Here is a 20,539-nt window from a genome sequence, read left to right on the forward strand (position 1 = left end):
CTAAGAGAAATGAAGGCCACTGACTGACATTGAAAGCAACATAAATGCAGCTTACGGGCAGCAGCCAGGCATGTAACTATAAAAATTAAGAATACACATGAAGTCAACTTGATATGAGGCATGTTTTCTCCAAGATCTCCTCCAACTTCTTCTGAATTCAAAGATGGTAAATCTTGTTTGGCAATATCAAGAGCAAATGCTTGATCACTTTTCTGTGGATTAAACGGTTGGCATTATGCTGTCTGATAAGAGGAGATAATACAGTATTTTGCCAGGGCTTTTAATTTGCATTGGAGTGCAGCCTTATTAAGTGAATAGCAGTATCAAATGCTGATTAAGATATGTCACGATGCTCTCCCTTGTCCACCCTTCCCCCTTTACTCCCTCTCTATCAGAACCTTTCAGGTCACTGAGACAGAACAAGTATTTGGCCACAGAAGGAGGCTCATTTCTGAGCTGGAGGTCAGCCCACATCTCCTGGTTCTTAATCCAGTGGACCATCCTTCTTCCTTTACCACTATTCGTTATATTTCACTTGTCACCACCAGGAACTGCCATATCCTCAACCTCCTGCCCATGCTCAAGAAAACCAGGAAATTAAGACATATGTGAAGCACTAAGAGTCGTTACATCACTTATTTTACTAAATAACATTACCCTGAAAATACAGCCTTCATGATTCAAACACATACCTGATTGTTGATGGTGTAGTTAAGAACTTTATACCATTCATTAATAAAGCCATCGTTATCAGATTGAATTAAGAGCTCAGTTCCTTGGCGGGTTTTTAGCTTTAAAGAAATAAAAACAGATATCATCAGAATTGATAAACACACTGGAATTCAAAAGTGAAATTACCTAAATCAAATTAAACTTCTCCCTGGCATAACTTTTAGATAACATATAGACACTCAAGAACACTTACCAGTGAAAACAGTAACAGTCTGCTTAAAATTTAAAAGAATACCCCTTACAGACATATTAAAAATGGACATTTCTTGCAGGTACTAAGATACATCTACATCTAAGCAGGAAGAAATGTCAAAAATTCAATTAAAGTTTTTGATTTTAAGGAAAATTTCTTAGAGTCATTAATTAAAGTACATATAATTCTGCATTTAAATAAAATATTTCACCTCAATAACATTCTTTTTGCTGGATTTGTCCTTTGAGGCCCAGTCAATCAATGCTCCTTTGAGATCCACTGTAAATTCTGGCTTAGACTGATTGACACCAAACTTCTGGAAAAAAAGGAACAACGATGACAAGCTTAAAAACAAACTCCTAAAAGGTACAGTCTTACAATCCTCTAAATATTACATACATTATTTACACTCTGTACAACTTGTCCCAAATACAGTACTTTGCCACAAATCAACAGACAGGATACCAGGCGAAGAAAAAACAAACAACAAACAAAACACCCTTTAAGCATGCCTACTAAAAGCTGCTCAGCTTAAAGCCCTTAAAATTCCATAACTTTAAATGCCAACCAGATTCCAGCAGAGCTTTTTTTTCCCCTATCACAAATGGCAGAAGTCCATACAGCATTTGATTGTAGCTTGATTTTAGTCAAGATAGTCCCAAACTTTAAATAAAACTGGCTAACAAGTAACTGAACAAAAAAACCCCATTCTGTCAGTTAATCAATGGTTGTATATAAAACCAAAAATCAAACCAGAAATAGTAGCTTTGCTAGATAGGAGTCACATCCCTCCTGCACTGAAAGAGCACTTTGTTTTTACATTTTCATAAGATATGTATTTCATATGTGTGTGTATATATATACACAGACACACACACACACACATTTCCAACAATGCTTTTCACATTATTTTATATTTTTCTGTAGTGCTTCTATTGCAATACAGGAGCATATCCTAGCAAGCAAACAGAACTCAATTTCACTGTCTCGCTACTAAACAAAGAGCAAATGACCAAAGTGATTAGAACAAAAAAAAAATTTAACCCACAAGCAACCCTTCAAACAATTTGGAGGAAAACACCAGGGAGCTATTTTTACCTACTACTTTCACATTTAGACTAGGTATCACAATTTTTAAAATAAAGTACTTTTACTGGGGTTTCAACCAACACCACATAGCTTTGAAATATTATTCCTTAAGGAAACCAATTCAGTGACCCATACAAAATAAAAGCTCTAATTGTTAGCAAAATAAGTAAAACACGGAACAAGGAAAGCTTAAGTCACTTGGCTGTAGCACAGAAATTTAATGCTGTAGTTTTAAGGGAAGCTTGTAGCATCTGATCCATCAGAAAGGTTCTTTTCTATTTCTTTAGAAAGTCTTTGATGTGCGAATGCTGTTCGTGTGAAAGCTCTGGGGGACGTAAGCCCCAGGACAAGCTCCTTGCTGCGAACATGAGTTTCCAGCCTGTACAAGAACAGCCATATCCAAGGGGAGAAAAGACGGTTCAGAAAACAGAACTAATCTGCTGCTTCTGATTAAATTCCCAGCATGGATGTTAATTAATGCTAATTGTGTTTTAGAAAGGCTGTTTACCACTGGAAAATCTCCCTGCCTTGAGTCCTAAAGGCAATTAAGTGCTGAATGGAAAACAGAATCTTAACTTCTTTATTTTACACGTGAAATATCAGAATAGAGGAATATTCCTAATTTACCCAATGCCACCTAGCACGTGGCGTGGGACGGGCGAACCTTCAGCTTTCTAACTTAATTCTCACATACCTCACCCAAGAACATTTCTTATTAATTATAGCAGAGCTTTTGAGAGAGGCCCAGCTCAGCAGCGGGGTCCACAGGAACGGGAACAATCTCTGGGCCGTTATGGTTCTTGCAGTTGTAGGCAGCTATGCAGCAGCTGCCTGTTGAAGAGAGATTCACATAACTGCTTCACACACAACCGAAGTGCCCCAGCCACGCGCTTCCTGACCGCCTACAACAATCTTGCTGCATATGGGGGGGGGGGAGGGAAATCAATTTATAGAATTTGGCACTGGAGAGAGCAGGAGACTAGTGCCAAAGTCCTCTGCAGGATTAGAGGGGATTCCTTAAGAACACCACCCAGATGATGCCAAGAAGCACAGGAGATGACCCGTTACAGATGAAATCAAGAAATAACAACAAAAAAATGTAACAGTCACACTGCTGTTTTGACCAAAAGGAGAACACTTCAATACAGCAGCTTGCTGAACTCCCCGCCTGACAGATCACAGTAGTACCTCAAACACCTCTGCACTCTACCCATGTTTTTGGCCTGAATCCCTTCATCATTTCAAAGCAGCACAGAACAAACCAAAAACTAGAAGCTAAATTTCTCAGAGGGGGAAAAAAAAGTCTTCCCCCGCTCTTTCGCACAAGCAGTGCCCAAACCGCCACGTGAGATCCAAGGATGAGGAAAGCCCTGCAAACAATCCAGCCTCTCTGCAAAGCTCCTCTGATATATCAATGTATTATATACTCATCACAAAGTTAACTTCGTTGTTCAAGGAAATTCTAAGTTTACCATTCAGTCTCTCCTATGAGCTTTCCTGTCAAGGTTCTCTTCTGCTCCCGGGTGGATGAACATGAGATGCCAGCAGCCATTTCCCTCCTTGAAACCTCTGAGGCGCAAGTCCTGTACAGGGCTGCTCAGACGCCCTGCATGCGAAGGTTAGCTAAAGGCAATCAAACCACACTGCAAGCACGTAGGTTTGGTTGGGAGCAGTAAAAAGAAAACCTTTTCCTCTAGCATCTGCTGCCACCTAGACTTAAAGTCTGCTTTCTCAAAACAGAGTGCAGTGCCAAGTCAGCGCTAGTCGGAATAAATTCAGTTCTTACTGAGCAGACACCTTATTCTTACTGGATTTCTCTTTTGAGCTGTCTGGGAAGTATAGAAAGGACAGCAGCATGAGACAGAAAGAGGGAGAGGTCTACACATGGCACTGCCAGCTGTCCTAGATATGAAGCTGTCCTAGAGTCACTTCTGACAGCTTTTTCTAGGAAAGAAGTGTAGTCATGGGGTGTGCTTATGATATTTCTATGGCAGAGATAACTTCTACGTTTTTTGAAAGAATGGAGGGGGAAGTGCTTAGTTCAGACATAGTAGATGCTGTGTAGCTTAAGGACTGCCTTGAAGATGTGTGCTGACACCAATAAATAGAAGGCCTTTTCAATCTTTTCCGGAGTTTTCTCCAAGTCCTGGAAGCCTCCATAGGACAAGCCACGCAGTCTGTATTGTGATATATTCCAGCATTTTTTGGAAATAGAACTGGGTGTTATTTATGGGAAGATTTTGGATGTACAAGTGACACCTGCCATTCTCATAATTCTGTTTCTAATTAGAGTGAGGTAGAACATTTTAATTCCAAGTCCTCCTCATCCACCCATGGACTGCAGAAATAGAGCTGAGGAGACTGATGCTCCTTTGTGGCTGGTAAAGCTGTGAGTTCGGAAGTTCCTTTAACAAAACCAGAAAAATACATTCTTTATCGTCATAGCAAAATGATGGAAGTTTTTTGAAGCCAGGCTCCGATAGGAGTATTTGCATTCCAAATAGTTTTCATGATAATCATCTGAGCTCCTATATAATCAGCTGTGCAATACTGATGAACTGTAGTAATGTACATGTAACATCCTTGGCTATAAACACAGTGGTATAACACAGTAAACAAGAGTTTGCCCAGATGAACCTTGAAGAGCATTTATTTCCTTGATGTTTGAGAAGTTCACCCACTTTTGGTTTACCACCACTGTACCTGACACCGAGGACACGCGCCTATTACAGAAGGCTGACAGATGAATCCTTCTAAGCAGTTACCATTTGCTGTGTTTTATGAAGCCCCATCACTAAAATTTGGCAATAGCTATTACGACTCATTCACACCAAAAGTTGAGAGACCTTCTTTCAACAGCTGAAAATTTAAATTTCCGTGAAAAGACATATTAAAAAAAAAAAAATCCAGATTTCCTTATAAAAAGTAACATTTTAAAGGATACCAAACTGTGTACAAATTATCTCTTCCAGGCTTCCACATAAATAGCAATGAATCTGACAGACAAAGAAAAGGCAGTTGCCTCATTTTTAGCACAAGGTTAATTGAATAAGCCTACAGTTACTCCCCTCTACAAGAAAAAAAAAAAAAATTAAGGTACTGGTCATCAAAATGGTCATTCTAGAAGTCTCAGGAATCTTAACTAAACTCAAAACATATAGCTCTCTCTCCACTCTTCAGGAAATACAAGCCAAGATACCAAAATAGTTCTACACATCACCAACACTTTAAAATCCTCAAGAAGTCAAATTATGGAAACAGTGCTTTTAATGTCTTCAGCATATGATTTTTTTCTATGAAAGCTTTAGTTTGATTCTGATAAGAGTGCTGAGAAAGCGATACTAAAAAACAATTATACAACCAGTCAAGGCTGTTTGTTTTTTCTAACACTAGTATCATTATCTAAATTCCTGCTCATCCATCTTGAGCAACAAGCTACCATATTAGCTACCAACATTTTATCAGTTTCTGATAGGCAGCATTTCTATGCTTGGCATCTACACTTCAAAACATGACTAACTACAGGTGCTTAAGTTATATATATATAAAATATATGTAATATAATATATATATTTATATAAATATATATATATATAAATATATATATATAAATGAGTCCTACAAATTTACATCAGCTTTCTGTATGCGGCATATAGCTAGAACATCCTTGAGCTCCTTTCCTTTCAGCTTTTTATGCGTAACATTTACATTTTTGGGTATTCCAATTATAACTAGAATTAATCAACAGCATGTACATCATTGTATCAAAGGCACCATAGGCACCTTACAAGCATCCCAAGTTAGCTGCATTAGAAAGAATTAGACATAAAATATCTGTTAAAAAACTGACCACATCATGCTGTTTATTAGTCAAGACACTAGTAGTTCAAGTAGTAGGCAAATTTGGGATTATAATTCTGGCACTGATGAACCAAATACTCTTTCTGCTTTGTTCCATTAGAACAATTACAGGATTATTGCAATACATTTGTGTTAATTTGCACCATGGATGACTTTCAGAAAACAGCAAACAGGATACCCAAGGTGTTATATGAAGTGACAAAACTTAAACCTTGGAAAAATTTAAATTTACTTTCAAGGTTAGTGGCAAATAGCCTTACAGTGACAAGAGGCATGCAACAAGAACACATACAGTGATAGCTGAAACTTGGGCAGAGTTTACATAGGTGACAGCAGGTCGACGACTGAGAGCATTTTTCCAAGAAGAAAGCAGCGAGAGCAAGAGCTCAGGAATTGAGCCCCCTTGGCAAAATGACTTGATGAGAAAAAGGAAGAAAAGTGATGAAGTCACAAAACAATGCACAAAGAAAAAAAGATATGGTTATATCAATCACTAGACAAATGCTAAACAAATATTCTTCTCATAAGATGAAGAAATGTAATTCTTATCATATGTCAAACTGTTAGACTTGACTTCACCTTATTAAACTACTGATACAGATCAAAGTTTGAGAGGTGAAGTGGAATTTTTAACACCCCAAAAAAAAATTCCTGCACAGAGAGCAAAAAGAACGTGTGCTGAGTATTTAATTATGTATTTACAAAGCCAACTGCACGTATGCAGGTATACAACACAAAGCCCTTGAAAGATGTTCTCCCTTAATATTTCCAGCTTCACTTTGTTCTGTTCATACTGTTGATACTTATTTTGCTGACCCTACTCCAATACTTGGCAGTACACATACCTGACAGTCTCACACAGAAATATTGTGACTATGATACTTTTCCTCAACTTAAATTATCAAAGGCATTTATGCCTCCCCCGCCCCCCCCCCCCCCAAATGACTGTATTTGAAAGATGTAATACAACTTATACTAGTATCCCTAAGAAATAAGCAGAATTGCATGCCTATCTTTTACGGATAATTCATCTGGGCATACATTCATTCATAACAGTATCATACATTCATAAACAGTATCTTAGTTTAGCACTGTGTGTTTTAAGATATCAACGTGTAGTTAAAATAATGGGGTTTTTGATCTACAGCTACATTTGGATTAAGAGTATTAGTAGCTGTAATCAAGTTTTTGGAACTTGATTAGTTACTCAGGCGAAATGTTTTACTTTCCAAACATGCATATCTATACCTATAAAATTAAACTACTTTTTGGATCCTTAGCTATAAAAGTAAATCGCAAAAGTTATCAGTTTCAGTATTAGCGTGCTGCAAAAATAATGGTATTCTTTGTGCACTGAGACTAAATATCAAAGCTCACCTCAGAATGGTTAGGAATCTTCCATTTTATGAAGTAGGGTGATGAAATTGAACTTGACTAAACAACAGACAACGGCTGAAGGGCATGAAGGAAGGTAAGGGAACGAGTTTTAAAACCTTCCAAATCTCAGTACTTCCTTCTTCAAAGCTTACCTTTTAAGGTTCTTCAATATTTCTTCAACATACTTTGTTATAAAAGTTACATTAAAAAAAAAATCCACAAGTTCTGTTCATTTTCTCATTGGCAGTATTTTTCTCACTGATGAATAATGGTAATTATATTTACCTAGTGTCGCAATGTTTACAGGTGGGAAAGTCAGTAACTTTCAGATATATGTAAGTTCCTATTCCTTTTTCTGTGCTTTGTCTCTGATGTGCACCACACTCTCTTCCCCTCCGCATATACGGTGTGAGCAGACCTTAGGTCACCCAGTCCACTTCCTACCAGACAGCATAGTTTACCTTATGTCATGCCTTCAATCTTTATTCTTTTTCCTTCCCTTTTCTTTTCCTTCCGCTTGACCATCTTGCCCAACTTGACTCTTTCCATTCTCTTCTACCCCAATGTTGTTATTTATCTGTCCTCACCCATTTTTTTCCAACCACCCCTTCTACAGCAGCAGAAGGGCCAAAAATATGTTTACAGCTCTGAAATGAACTCAAAGCTTCAGAGAAGAATTGTCAATACCAATTCACTACCCAAAAAGAAGCTCAGCAGGAGAAAGTGAGCCAAGTAGAAAGATCAGCAAAACACAGCAAGATAGCATATATCCGTAAGATGCAATTTTGCTGGAATTTGCATGATAATACACTGGAATAACAAATACTGAATCTGACCTCTTCAGTTATTACAGGAGATCCACACAGTTTAACATTAGACCTCCAAAAGTAGGTAAGTAAGCCATAGATAAAGAACCATTTCTATACCTATTAATGTAGCAATGCAGCTGAATAAACATAGCCAACTTATTTATAGTGCTATTAAACTAGAGATGATATAAAAACTGAATAATCATCATCTTCAGTGTCATGTTTCCCTTTAGGTCTTCATCAGACATCAAAATAGATACAAATACTTGTCATGCACTATGCAGATATAAAACAAAATATGGAATCCAGCAAGGCGAAGACTAAATGATAAGGCAACAATGCTACATTATTCAAATAGTCCAACGCAACAAGCTAAGAGTCAGACTATTTTCTTTATTACATGTACCACATTCAAAATTACCTGGAGTTTATGAAAAAAATATCCAAGACAGTAGAACAAACAGTTTAGACAAACACATTAGTAAGGAACACAAAAACATTTGGCCTGGAGCAAAAACTTCAAGCTTACAGGGCACCTGAACACCCCTCTCTCAGTTTCTTACTTACCAAATATAAAAATGTTTCTGAAATATAAGAAAGTACAACTGGTTTTCTTCTCATTCTACATTATAATTGTTACATTAAACTAATGTCTTGCTAACTTACGCACACTGATTTTTTCTAAATTATGCATGTATATCAGTATTTAAGCCCTACAAATAAGAGGGCTTTAATTCATTTTGCTTTACATGATTAACACTTAAATGAGGGTGGGGGCTGTTCCTGAGCTTACCCAGCCAGTTCCACTTCCTTGGGTTTTAGTGAAAAGGAGTGATGAACCTTGTAACACTGCCCACGATGACATCCAATTCTTTCTGTAAATATTTGTAAACAAACATAAGATAAATTGACTTTGAAAGTAGATATTTAAACCATCAATCATTGTTGCCCAGCTGACCTGCATGTTAATATACTTAACCATATATACGGTCATTAGTGCCATCAGTAAGTCTTAATTGCTATCATATTTGTAGAAGGGAACATATGTTAACAGTCCCAGCCTGACCATCAAAGTCTAAATCAAACACAGCTAATTAGTAGTGGAAGCAGTTCACCAGGAGAAACACCATAAAATTATAATTTCAAAGGGGCTTATCTGGAACGCTCAGCCTACTGTGTACTTAGTAGATTATGCCAAAGTACTGCATAATTCTGAAACCGATTGATCACATCTAACTGGGATGCAACTGTGCCATGTTTATGCAATAAGCTCATTTACATTGGCAATAAAATACTTGCTACACATCTTAAAAATGCAGAAAAAGAACAAATGAGTTGTTCCAGCTGTCTGACTATTTGCTTTTATGCCTGAGCATCCATCCTCTTGAGGTTAAAAAAAAAAATGAAAGCCTTGACAAGCCCTGACAATCTATTCCCATTGCCCAAACATGAATTATTATTCAACAGCTCTCAAAGTAACAGGATAGCCACGTCGCATCCTTCTGCACAGTAGCCCAGTAATCCAGATCAATGATTCCAACAGATGCAACATAAATGGTGGGAGTATACTGTACCAGTAGCAGCTTACATGAGCCGCTGTCCACCCTTTCCTACCAAGCTCTTAGGAACCAAACTGGGGGTCAGGCGTGCTGCCCAGCTGCACTGGACTAGGGCAGGGTGGCTCTGGAATATCAGCTGGGTGCTGACTATTTAATCCTCAGGAAAAGCATGCTTCATTTATCAAAAGTCTGGGAAACACTGAACTAGATATAACACAGGATTACACCTAAGATTAAATTTAAAAAAAAAAGTTAAAAAGGTAAAAAGTAAACCTAAATTAAATCTGAGGATGTGCCACACTTAAGCAGTATTTAACACTGACTCTTTGCAAAACACCAGAAATGTAAGTTAGACAGCATTATTTGATTATACATTATGATTTATAATGTAAATGCCTGCCTGTGAGGCAGAGAAAGGAAGTTAGAAATGAGGTCGTTCACCTACAGGGAGACCAACACTGGGCGACACATTCTGCTTCAGACCCTTCACAAGTAGAGTGAAGGAAGAGTTAGGGAGCACGACATGTGCACTCCTTGGAAATTAAAGGAGATAAAGTGAAAGTCTGAAAGCCCCTCTTACACCAATTCTATCCAAGGAACAAGACAGGTTATAAGCTATATAGATTTTCTCTTAAATAAATCAATCAATCCCATTTTAAGAAGCTGTCGCTCATCAGTACACCTTCATGAAATCACTGCCCTGTGTGGAGCCCTGGCATACACGAGCCTCTGGCTCTCTGAGGTCCATTATCTCTAGCTCACTGGGAGAAACACATACTTTGGGATAAGGAAATGCTGTGTCCTACAGGAAAACCTCTAAGGCAAATCCAGACGAAAAGTAAGAAATTGCAAAACCCAGTATGCTGTCCTAATATAAAAGATACCTCACACAAACCCTTATGCATATGTAGAAGTCCAAGACTTACCGAACTTTCTTCCCATTTTCTGTAATTTTTGTCACATTCAATAACCCATACTTCTCTTGACCCTGTAAGATACAGTGAGACATAACAAATATAAAAAAAGTCTACTTCTATTGCCATCATGGCACTGAATTCAATCCCCCAAATAATCAATTTCTGGCAAAGAGCCATCTTTGCTCATGTTCTAACTTCAAGAAACTGTCATAAGTATATTTAAACATGCAGAGATCAGCAAAATCAAAATTCCTCTGGTAAAGTACCCATTACTATTCAGAGGGTAAAAAGCTTTCCTCCTTCAAGGCCTAGGTTCTTTGGACAAGCCAAACTAAATCATTTGTGATACTACATAGTGGAAATTTTAAATGTAAATTTATAATGATTTGTGTAATAGCACATTCATGTTTGTGTCCTTTACTTAAAAAGGAGATGGCTGACAAACAAACAGCCTAAGTTCTCTGACAAAATTCTTCCAAGTTATTTTGCATAAATATGCATAATTGCATATTTAAAATAAAACATGGTTGAAATGCATAAAAATATCAACGTATTCATTTCAAAAATAGATGAGTGAAACATTTCTTTGATGTCCCATTTCTTCCTATCCCCAAGCAAAATATTAGAATTTAAAACTACTTAGTTATGTCTTGCTGATGAAAATCATTTATATTGTTAGCCTCTGTACAAATTTGGAGATCAGTCAGTGAATGGTGGAAAAAGAACACCGTTGAACAAGAAGGGTATTTGCAAGTTTCAGGTATTGGAATTAATATTTCTAGTTTCTGTGCAAAAATAATAAAATATAGAGGAATGAAAAATATTCTAGGATAAAAAGGAAAACCAGCAATTTATACCATTTTTGATTCTCAAGATGAGGTAACAAATTCTATCATTTTCTCCTGTCACCCCAGCCTTGCCCTACCAGTGAATAGTGCTAGAGGAATGTTAAATTATTTTTTTAATCAATTCCTTTTCAGTAACAGCTTGTAACAGTACCTAATTTAAGAACTAAGCTATTAGTTGAAACAATCAACTAGGGAAAGGATCCAAATTAGTTTTATCATAACAAAAATGCCCTCAGTTCTAGATCCAACGAAAATAGAAGATATATTCTCTCCAGCATTCTCCTCTAAATCTCAAATTTAAGTGGACCATAACTGCAGAATACAGTATCGACGATAAATTTTTTGCTGGAATACTGTGACAACACTCTTACCAAAGACATAGTTCTGTTTTTCATGAACCTTAAAAGTTTTGCCTACATATGTCAAGCACAGGACATAAAATACAAGAGAGACATGTTTTCAACGAGAATAGTGTTTAGCTGGTGATTCAGATGTTGTTTTAGTCCAATGGTAACCGCTGCTCTTCATCTAGTATGTCTATTGGGCCAGAATGCTTTCCCAAGCCAGTGATGTATACGTTCTTTTCCAAACCTGCTATTTTCAGTAGAAGAAAGGAGTCGTTTCCCTCCCCCCACCCTTATCAGCCCATTCTTTAGATCACTATTTGAGATCCATGCAGACCACCACTAACAGTCCTGTGCATTGCAGCCTTCTAACAAACCTTTGGCTTTAGTAAGTGGAACCGCCTGTCACCATCTTTCACAGTGACTGAGCAACACACACCCACTTGCTCAAATAAATTATGGTTTTAATAAATTACTCATGGTGGAATCGGTGGGAATGCTCCAAAGAATTATTCAGAAAAAGTATCATAATGCCCTACTTAGCAGCAACGCTAGGGGGTACTAATGGGAAAATTAATGTCATCGGGGAAAAGGAAGAGGAAAGCAAGTTAAGGATCAAAATACACAAACATTCACCAGCTTTCTTTGCAGTTTTTAAATCCCAGGGGACAGCTAAAGAAAATAGATTATTTTTTTCTATTATCTAAAGCAGTAGTAAGTTCTTCTACAAAATACAATTTCAATAATTCAAGGTCTGAGCCATATTTAAAGAAATTAGAATGCACGCAGCAATAATTGCTTGTGCGTAAGGCTATCAACTATGCTTGCTTAATGAACAATGTTTATTTTATTGTGGAAAACTGTTTGAAGAGTTGTAAGAATGGATTAGCATGAATAAGCCAGAGAACTATTCCGCTGCGTGCAGACTAAGAATGAAACAGGAGAAGTTGTGCCTTTAATGCCCTGAGCTACCTACTGAAGTCCTGCTAAAATTGATCAAGGCACATATTTCAATGCTATTGTAGTACAGTTCCAAAAAAAGTCATTTTTTTAATTATTTCCCACTGTTTAAAAAGCAATGACGACATTCAAAATAAAAAATTAAGAAAAAAAAAAAAAATCTGTTAAACGTTCATAACAAGTTTAACAAGCTGAAGTTTTCCTCCTAGTAGTTATTCTACTAAATCAAAAAGACATAGTTTATTTATGCCAGGTCCTCTACTTGTTTTCAAGGAAACTGAAACACAAGTAAAATAAAAAAAAATAAAGATATCAAATACTACCAACTATTACTGACTACTGACAGTGAGAGATTCTGTGGAGAGGGGGAGTTTGTTTCTGCTTTTACCTTCCAAGTTGCTAGGGCAGAAGACACAACTGTTGGAAGAAGTAAACTGAGTGCTATGTAATTTGACATAACTTTACTCCACAGTGCATTTTTAACTTAATCTCCTATCCTCAAGCTGTATTTAAACCAAAGACATTTATATTTTTTCTGAAAGCACAGTTGGATGCAATGTATTCCTTTTAAAATGTAAAGCCTTCAAATAGTTTTATCCCATTATTTTTCTCAATAACAAGCAGGCTTACCCTCAATTCTCTAATCATGAATAGCCCAGTTGCTACAACATCTACTTATCTATTTAAACACTTTGCATACTGACTGTGGCTTGATGCTTTGGTGAAGAAGGAGAGGACTCATTTTCAGGAAAACTGGCCTTAGAAGCAGTTGATGATTCCTGTAAAATTCAAATAGGCAACATAAGTTATTATCTTTCTTACAGTTCTTTTGATTTTTTTAACCCTAAAGACATTTTCTCTCCATTTATACACACTCATTACAAAAAAAATGTACTTTTTTTAAGCATTCTGATATTCTCAGATAGTTATATTATAAACCTGCTTACTAAGCAGTGTTCTTACAAGATTTACAGAAAACACTCAAACTCAGTTAATTAGGACATATCCATTTTAAAAAAAATATTAATACATACTGTATCAGCTTAAAGCAAAACTTTCATCCTTATTTAAGGGGCAGATTTTTTGTATGACATTGCTGTCAAATTATGAAGCACATTTATAATACTAACTTATTACAGGGCACCATGTAATAAATAACAAGATTTTAAAGAACAGATTATGTCTCTGTGTGGTTAGTAAATATAAGATTAGTACGATAGTAAAGGTAAGATTAGTACGATAAACTGTTATACATGTAGAAAAGCATATATCAGCTCTATCAATTTTTGTGAGTCAAGATCATTAATTTCCTTATAATCAAGCACTGAAAATTTCTAGAGATTCAGTTTTTTGTTTTAAACTAGACGTTAACCATGGATCAGAAGAAGAAAGTACTAAATCTGTGAAAACTAGAAAAATTGCCCATCTGGAACAAAAAAGGGACACACGTTTCCTCTGAAGTAATGATTGCTTTGCACAAATACACCGCTTGAAAATCTGGTGAAGAATTTCCAACAGAAGAAAAACATCACTTGTTCTCTGTTACTGTTAACACACTTCCCCCCCCCCCCCTTTTAATTCCCTTGACAGCTCTCCCAAATTCCATTTGCTTTTCCAGCATTACATAACGCTCTGCACACTCGTGCTTTAAAATCCACTTGTAAATCAACCTACAGAAGTGGTCTGCTACTTCTTTTAGTAGCGTAATAACAGAGAACATTAGCATTCCTAAGAACAGCCTACATGTTTCATGTTTTCAGATGTCCTAGGGGGAGGAAAAAAAAAAATGTTTAAATTCAGGAAATCAACATTGTCCCTCCCAGGAAGGTATTTTTTCCTCTGCTTACCAAATGTTTTAGTTGATGGCTATATACAGATACATGCCATGGTCAATAAACAGTTAACAAGTACATTTGGTATCATCAAGTTCTCACCAGCCATGGCAACCCATACTTCCACTGACACATTTCCAGCACTTTTTGACTGGCCTATTTCCATACAATTGAGTTGTGTTGGTTTTTCCAAGAAAAACAAATAAGGAAAATAAAAAGAAAATAGCTTACCTACGAGTCAGCTAAAAAGCCAACTTGGGGTTGATGTGCCTATCCAGCTAAATATCAGTTATTTTTCTTTCTATTTCATTCTGAATTTCAGATAGCTTTCATACACTAATCAGCTCTGGAACAAGACATCTAGTATTTGCGATCATGAACTATTCCCTTTTCACATACTAATTTAAAGCAGTATATGTAACAGTGTTCTGCCAGTGGTAATAAAACAGGTGCATCAATGCACTAAACAAAATTTGTCTTTCCACAAAACGCTGGTTTATTGCTCCACTACACATTTTTAATTCTCTCAAAGCATTAACATTGTGCTTTATATTAACTATACAGTCTCCTCAACATCAACAAATGCATGCTGCCTGCATGTTTTGAAGCTGTTAAAAAAAACCTAAACCTTTAAGCTACTGACTTAGACTTTACAAATGTGGCTCATATATACAGTTTCTTTCTGTTATTACACTAGACATATGTACATTTGCATGTTTGCTTCACTAGGTTTAAGGTCTTGGTATCTGAACACTGCATCTTGAAGAAAAGTAAACAGCTCCCCTTATTCAATGTTTTACAAGAGCTTCTTCATTCAGTGCAGTACTACATAAAGCTCGTTCCAAAACAGAAGTAAATCTTATGCCAAAAAATAAGTCTTCTTTTAAAAGTGAGGTCAAAACTTAAAGCTATCTCCAACGGAATTGTTCATACCTGTGGCTGGAAGTGTCCACTCAGCTTTGATTTATCAGTACTCGGTCTAGGCTGCCTCTCGCGCAGTGCCACAACACACTTGGTACCGAAGGATGCGTAAGGAGGAGTCGGGAGGGGAAAGGAGCAGAAGAGGGACCTCAGAATCGCTCGTGCTAAACTAATGCGTACGGGTGCAAAGTCTCCAGCCAAGCAAGGTCCACTGCCTCCTCAGCACCATGGTATGATATATTGTAACTGACAGCTTAAAAGCTTAAGATCAAATCCAACAAATCCTGTTCTGAGGAACTAAGACAACTCATGACGACCCACTCTCCTATACTCCATTTCAACAAGGAAAGCCATTAAAACGTACCAGAAACAACAGGTCAGGCAAGTAACAGTCTGGGCAGCAGATCCATTTTCACAGCTACTGTGTTTTCTCCATTGAAGTTTGTCTTTGACATCTGCGATTACCCAGGCCCACTTATAGGCTTTTCCCTGTGCTCCCAAATCTACATTCATTTCGTTTTCCCCTGTATCTTCAGAAAAAGGAGCTTACAACACTGTTTCTGGTATCTCATTCTGAGTAGCCTGTGCTAAGATTTCAGCATTACAAAGTCTTTCAGTTTTTGTGAATCTTGGGGTGGACTGCTGCGAAGTGACAGAAACCAGCTGGTCACCACCCTACAACAGCCATTTCAGTTCCTCTCTGCCCAGCTCACATCAGCTCTCCTCACCCACAGGCAGAACGTCCCAGCACAAGCAGAAACAGCTGGAACAAAAATCAAACCAAAGAAAGAGACAGGCAGAGGGAGTGCAAGGAAGAGGCTCTGTCTCCTTTTTGGCCTGAACAGCATCTGTTACTGTACAGCTGAAAGCAGACTATCAAGAACATGCCCTAAGAACGGGCAGAAAACAGCTCATTGTTACTGACCCACAGCTCTTCTCAGACTAAACTCCCAACTCAGCCCTGGAGGGGATCAACACCAAACGTTTCAGCACCTTCAGTACTGTCCTCTGTCCTCCAATAACAACATTACCACCCTGCTGTAACCACACAAAACTTTTCCTCTTTACTCGAGATATTACAGTAGAGATCAACGGAACAGTCATTAAAGGGATAAATCCACTACATAATACTACTACTTCTATCTTTAAAGCATTACTTCTGTCCTTAAAGCATAATTTTTACTTTAGCAAGTGCAACTTTTATTTCAATTCTACAAATATTTCAATTATTCATCTGCAATCTTTCAAGTGTATTCTTACTGGGTGTCTCCTACAATTAAAACATTCAGGTTTGAAATATCACTATACATTACAGGAGAACCTCACCCACATCCATAATTCTTGAGTTCAAACCCTAATTATACTCCATAGCCTAAACAGAATTGGGAAATTCCCAATTATAAGTAAAAAGGCTGTATAGGCCAAACCCTGAACTAATACTATTAAAATACTTGAAAGATAACAAGAAAAGAGCCACTACTCACAAAGTAACAGTAGTAAAGTTATGAAACAGCCCTTGGTTTCGCTGAATGTTATACACAATGATACAACAGAACAGAAGAAAAATGAGATTTCAGAACTTCATGCATACTCATTTCTGTTAGATTAAATATTTCACATATCAGAAATGGTATTCCAGCATGCTGTTTAACTTGCTCCTACCTTATCGTTGGTGTCCAACACAATTGTGCTGTGCCTCCATTTTGTTAAAACTATTGGTTCTTGTAGCCTCCTGTCCAGACTCCTACTCTTTATTATATCTCTCTGCTGCTGTGGTGAAGCATTATACTAAAGAAGAGAAAAATCAAACTATAAGTAGAATATAATTCATGCAAAGAAGACCTGGACATACCATTCATACACCTTAACAGTGCAAACTTTCAGATTCCTGATGTCACCCAAGGGCGTGAAAATAGCCCTGCTTCTGTTTTGCATTTAGTCTTCAGGACTGCCCTTCTTGCCGCAGTCCTCTCTGAGGCAGTAACTAAGACTGGCCTGTCAGGACAACGCTTTCCCTTGGCAAATCGATGCTTGATTTCCTGTGCGACAGATTACTGCTGGTTTTGCAACCAACCAGCATATTGAGAACCACCAAGGAGTTATAATATATACAAGATTTAAACATTCACTCTTCATATTGTCCTGACAGTACTATACCACCTGTCCAGCTCTTGTGTAAGAAAGGAAAACCCTGTTATCCTGCAGTAAGGCATTCAGATTGCAAGTTATGATTGCTTGGATACAATTCTCTTTGACCCAAAGGTTTGGGATGCCTAGCAGACGAGACATGGGGATAAGGACTTGCTTTTTCAGAATAATCACATCAAATTACTTATAAAAGGATTTGCTGGTGTGGAATGTACATAAGCACAGAAAATAAATATTTAGCAGGAAATAATTTTAAGACTCAGCAGAGCTGTAATAGCCAAGGAGAGAATGGATTTCTCATAACACAGGTTTTCTAATAACTCAAGAGCATCCAAAGATGCGCAGGCTGAGAAAACGTGAAGGCCATGAGAAGGACCCAGCATTTAATTAGATCTCAGCATTGCAGCATACTTATTAGTGGCATTGCCATTGTAAATCATTACCACCAACACTGAGGTAGCATTATAAAGAATTATAAAAATATTTCAAACAAAGTTTAATACTGAAAAGACAAACAAGAGAAGACAACATCAATGCATGGGTTTTTTTGTTTGTTTGGGTTAAGTCATTAAAAATCTCATTCTTTCTATTCAGCATCAGAAGAGTAAAATCTGCACATAGTAAGAAACGTAAGGCAGCATTTGCAGAGTCACATAAAGGACTAGAATCCACTAGGTAAGAAGTAACAGAGGAAAGTGCACTCTTTATTTAACAAGGCTAAAGCAATAATCTTTGCAAGCCCACTGAATTGTACAGATTTGCTACTGATTCCTACTAGAAGCTCAAAGCCGCAGGTCTTCAAAGACAGAATAACCTATACCTACACATACCAACAAAGCACGGCAAGGTTCACCCTAAATAACGTAAATGCTAAATTTAAGCTAAATTGCATAACACAGTTACATTTATTGCTCAAATAAAGAATCAGCATTATTACTGCCATGGCAGACACTATGCTTGTGTTAGCTTTGTATTTTACTATGAATAGAGTTCATGCTCCAATAAGTCAATAGATGCTTAAAAGGTAAATGATAGCTTCAGTGTTTCATTAAATTATTTGAGTATGCACAACAGTAGTAAAATACTCCCAAGTAAATGGATCTTGCAGTATTGAGAATAAAATTTGGTAGTTCATGCACAGACAGAAATGAATTGGTTGTCACTGTAGAGATTAACTTCTGAGATTGCACTGACTTTGTATTGGGTTTGGCACATTTACACTCACATGACAACCACTTCCTTACAATGGTGAGATTTAAACAACCCTCAGTTTGTTCCCTTGTTAAATCAAAGCTGAATCATCATTCATGCTGCAAGGCATCTAATACCAGCTTACTTGTTTTGGAAGTATCCACTCAGCAGATGCTCCTACAACTCAACCTGTGTCAGCAAGCCAAGCAATATGCAACAAAATTGCCTGTATTACAACTAAAATCTAAACAATTTTAAATGAAACTACGTCTAAATCACAGAAGGTTGCCACAAACCGTGTTCCTTGCAGCAGTTCTAAAGCATTTAAGTGAGCAATTCAAATACATTTCTTGCTATGAAACAGAACCACTTATTTCAGAAATATATACACACACTTCAGTGACACTGGTGAATATTATTTACGGAAATCCTCCACGCACTTCCCATTTGAGTAACTTTAAGAATTTAAGTTTAAACAGTCAAAGACTAATTTTAAAGTAATTTTCCTTGAATTTAAACCTATATTAAAGAGTCGGGATACAGGCACAAGGAGTCAACTTTGCTAACAGACAATCCCATCTTGAAGGAGAAAGGACCTGTAAAGTACTATGAAATTCTAGTTTTACAAAATATTTAACGAGAAAGCAAAGCAACAGTATGTGGAGCTCATTAGCACAGCACTGCTAACAACTCAGAACTCCGAGCCATGTATCTTAGCAGCTTAAATAATTTGCATTGGTGATACAAGCAGTGTTAGTAAACTAACAAGTCTTTAAAGAGAACATTTGACATTTTTGCCCCTTTTTCTCACAACGGAGGTGTCAAGTAAACATTTTTCGCTCAAGCATTTATGGGGTTGGTGAGATGTTCGTTTTATTCATTACAAATAGTAGAACACACTACTCCAGGGAAAAAAGAGAAAGCTTGCATATTTCTGGGCTCAAGACAACCTTCTACTTTTAAAATGAATGGATTGATCTGTGATGCCCGAAATGAATCACAGTGAGACCCAGATACTGTTTCAGACTCTGCATTATCCAGCTGATAATGCAGAGGCCACCGGCTAGCGAGAAGTAGCCAGAGCTTTCAGCGACCAGGTCAGATGCCTGCACCCCTGCTACTCTTCGGTCTGCTCCAGCAGCACCACCTCTCCCCCCTGAGTCCTCCTAGTTCAAAAAGCCTTGCAGAACAGTTTCAGGTCAGATTAACTTGCTGACACTCTGAAGGAATCCTACCTGCAGAGCTGTTGTCTCTCCTACAGGTATTTGCAATGATATTTCCCATTGTTTATCAGCAACGATAAGCAACTAGGTTGGGCTCTCCTTCCCTCACGCAAAATCATATTTTTACATAACTAAGCAAGCTTTTTATGCCTAAACCTTGGTGTAATCTTGAAGACAGAGATCAGGCAAGAACCATACAGTCCAGTAAAACCCACCCATTCCAGACTACACATTGCCTGGTGGGACGATCTCTGCGACACCACGTGCCTTAACATTGCACCCAAAGGAGATGCAATTCTTAATTCTAAAGCTTTTGATAAGGTAGCACAGAACTCCAAATGTGCACACTACTGCTCCTTGAAAATCCTCCACAAACTCAAACTTGTCCCATTACATTAAACCCTCCGGCACATCACCTCAGTTTGCTCCCCATTTCATTAGGAGCATCTCCTATTGGGAAGGGAGGACACGAGCAAGTTATTCATCCTCTGACTGCATGCACCAAGTAACACAGGCTTCTTGTTGTAACAGCTCT

At 37.5% G+C, this 20,539-nt stretch overlaps 1 protein-coding gene across 13 annotated transcripts in view; it reads right to left on the minus strand.

The window, feature by feature from the left end:
- ARHGAP12 (Rho GTPase activating protein 12) overlaps nucleotides 1-20,539 on the minus strand; it is an 81,027-nt gene that overhangs the window by 11,725 nt on the left and 48,763 nt on the right. For 7 of the 13 annotated variants that reach the window (XM_087778125.1, XM_087778105.1, XM_087778080.1 and 4 more), the window contains 6 exons: nucleotides 17,105-17,230; nucleotides 13,394-13,468; nucleotides 10,547-10,608; nucleotides 8,855-8,936; nucleotides 1,137-1,241; nucleotides 693-791 (listed from right to left, as the gene is read on the minus strand). In XM_087778125.1, coding sequence (XP_087634251.1) covers nucleotides 693-791; nucleotides 1,137-1,241; nucleotides 8,855-8,936; nucleotides 10,547-10,608; nucleotides 13,394-13,468; nucleotides 17,105-17,230 — 549 coding nt within the window. Of the gene's footprint in view, nucleotides 1-692; nucleotides 792-1,136; nucleotides 1,242-6,167; nucleotides 6,291-8,854; nucleotides 8,937-10,546; nucleotides 10,609-13,393; nucleotides 13,469-17,104; nucleotides 17,231-20,539 lie in introns of all 13 variants that reach the window. The other 6 variants (XM_087778087.1, XM_087778153.1, XM_087778135.1 and 3 more) reach the window with 3 other exon arrangements.

Source organism: Nipponia nippon, unplaced genomic scaffold (genome assembly GCF_047370975.1).
Source record: "Nipponia nippon isolate SJK-2023a ecotype South Korea unplaced genomic scaffold, ASM4737097v1 scaffold_1, whole genome shotgun sequence".
Taxonomy (NCBI): domain Eukaryota; kingdom Metazoa; phylum Chordata; class Aves; order Pelecaniformes; family Threskiornithidae; genus Nipponia; species Nipponia nippon.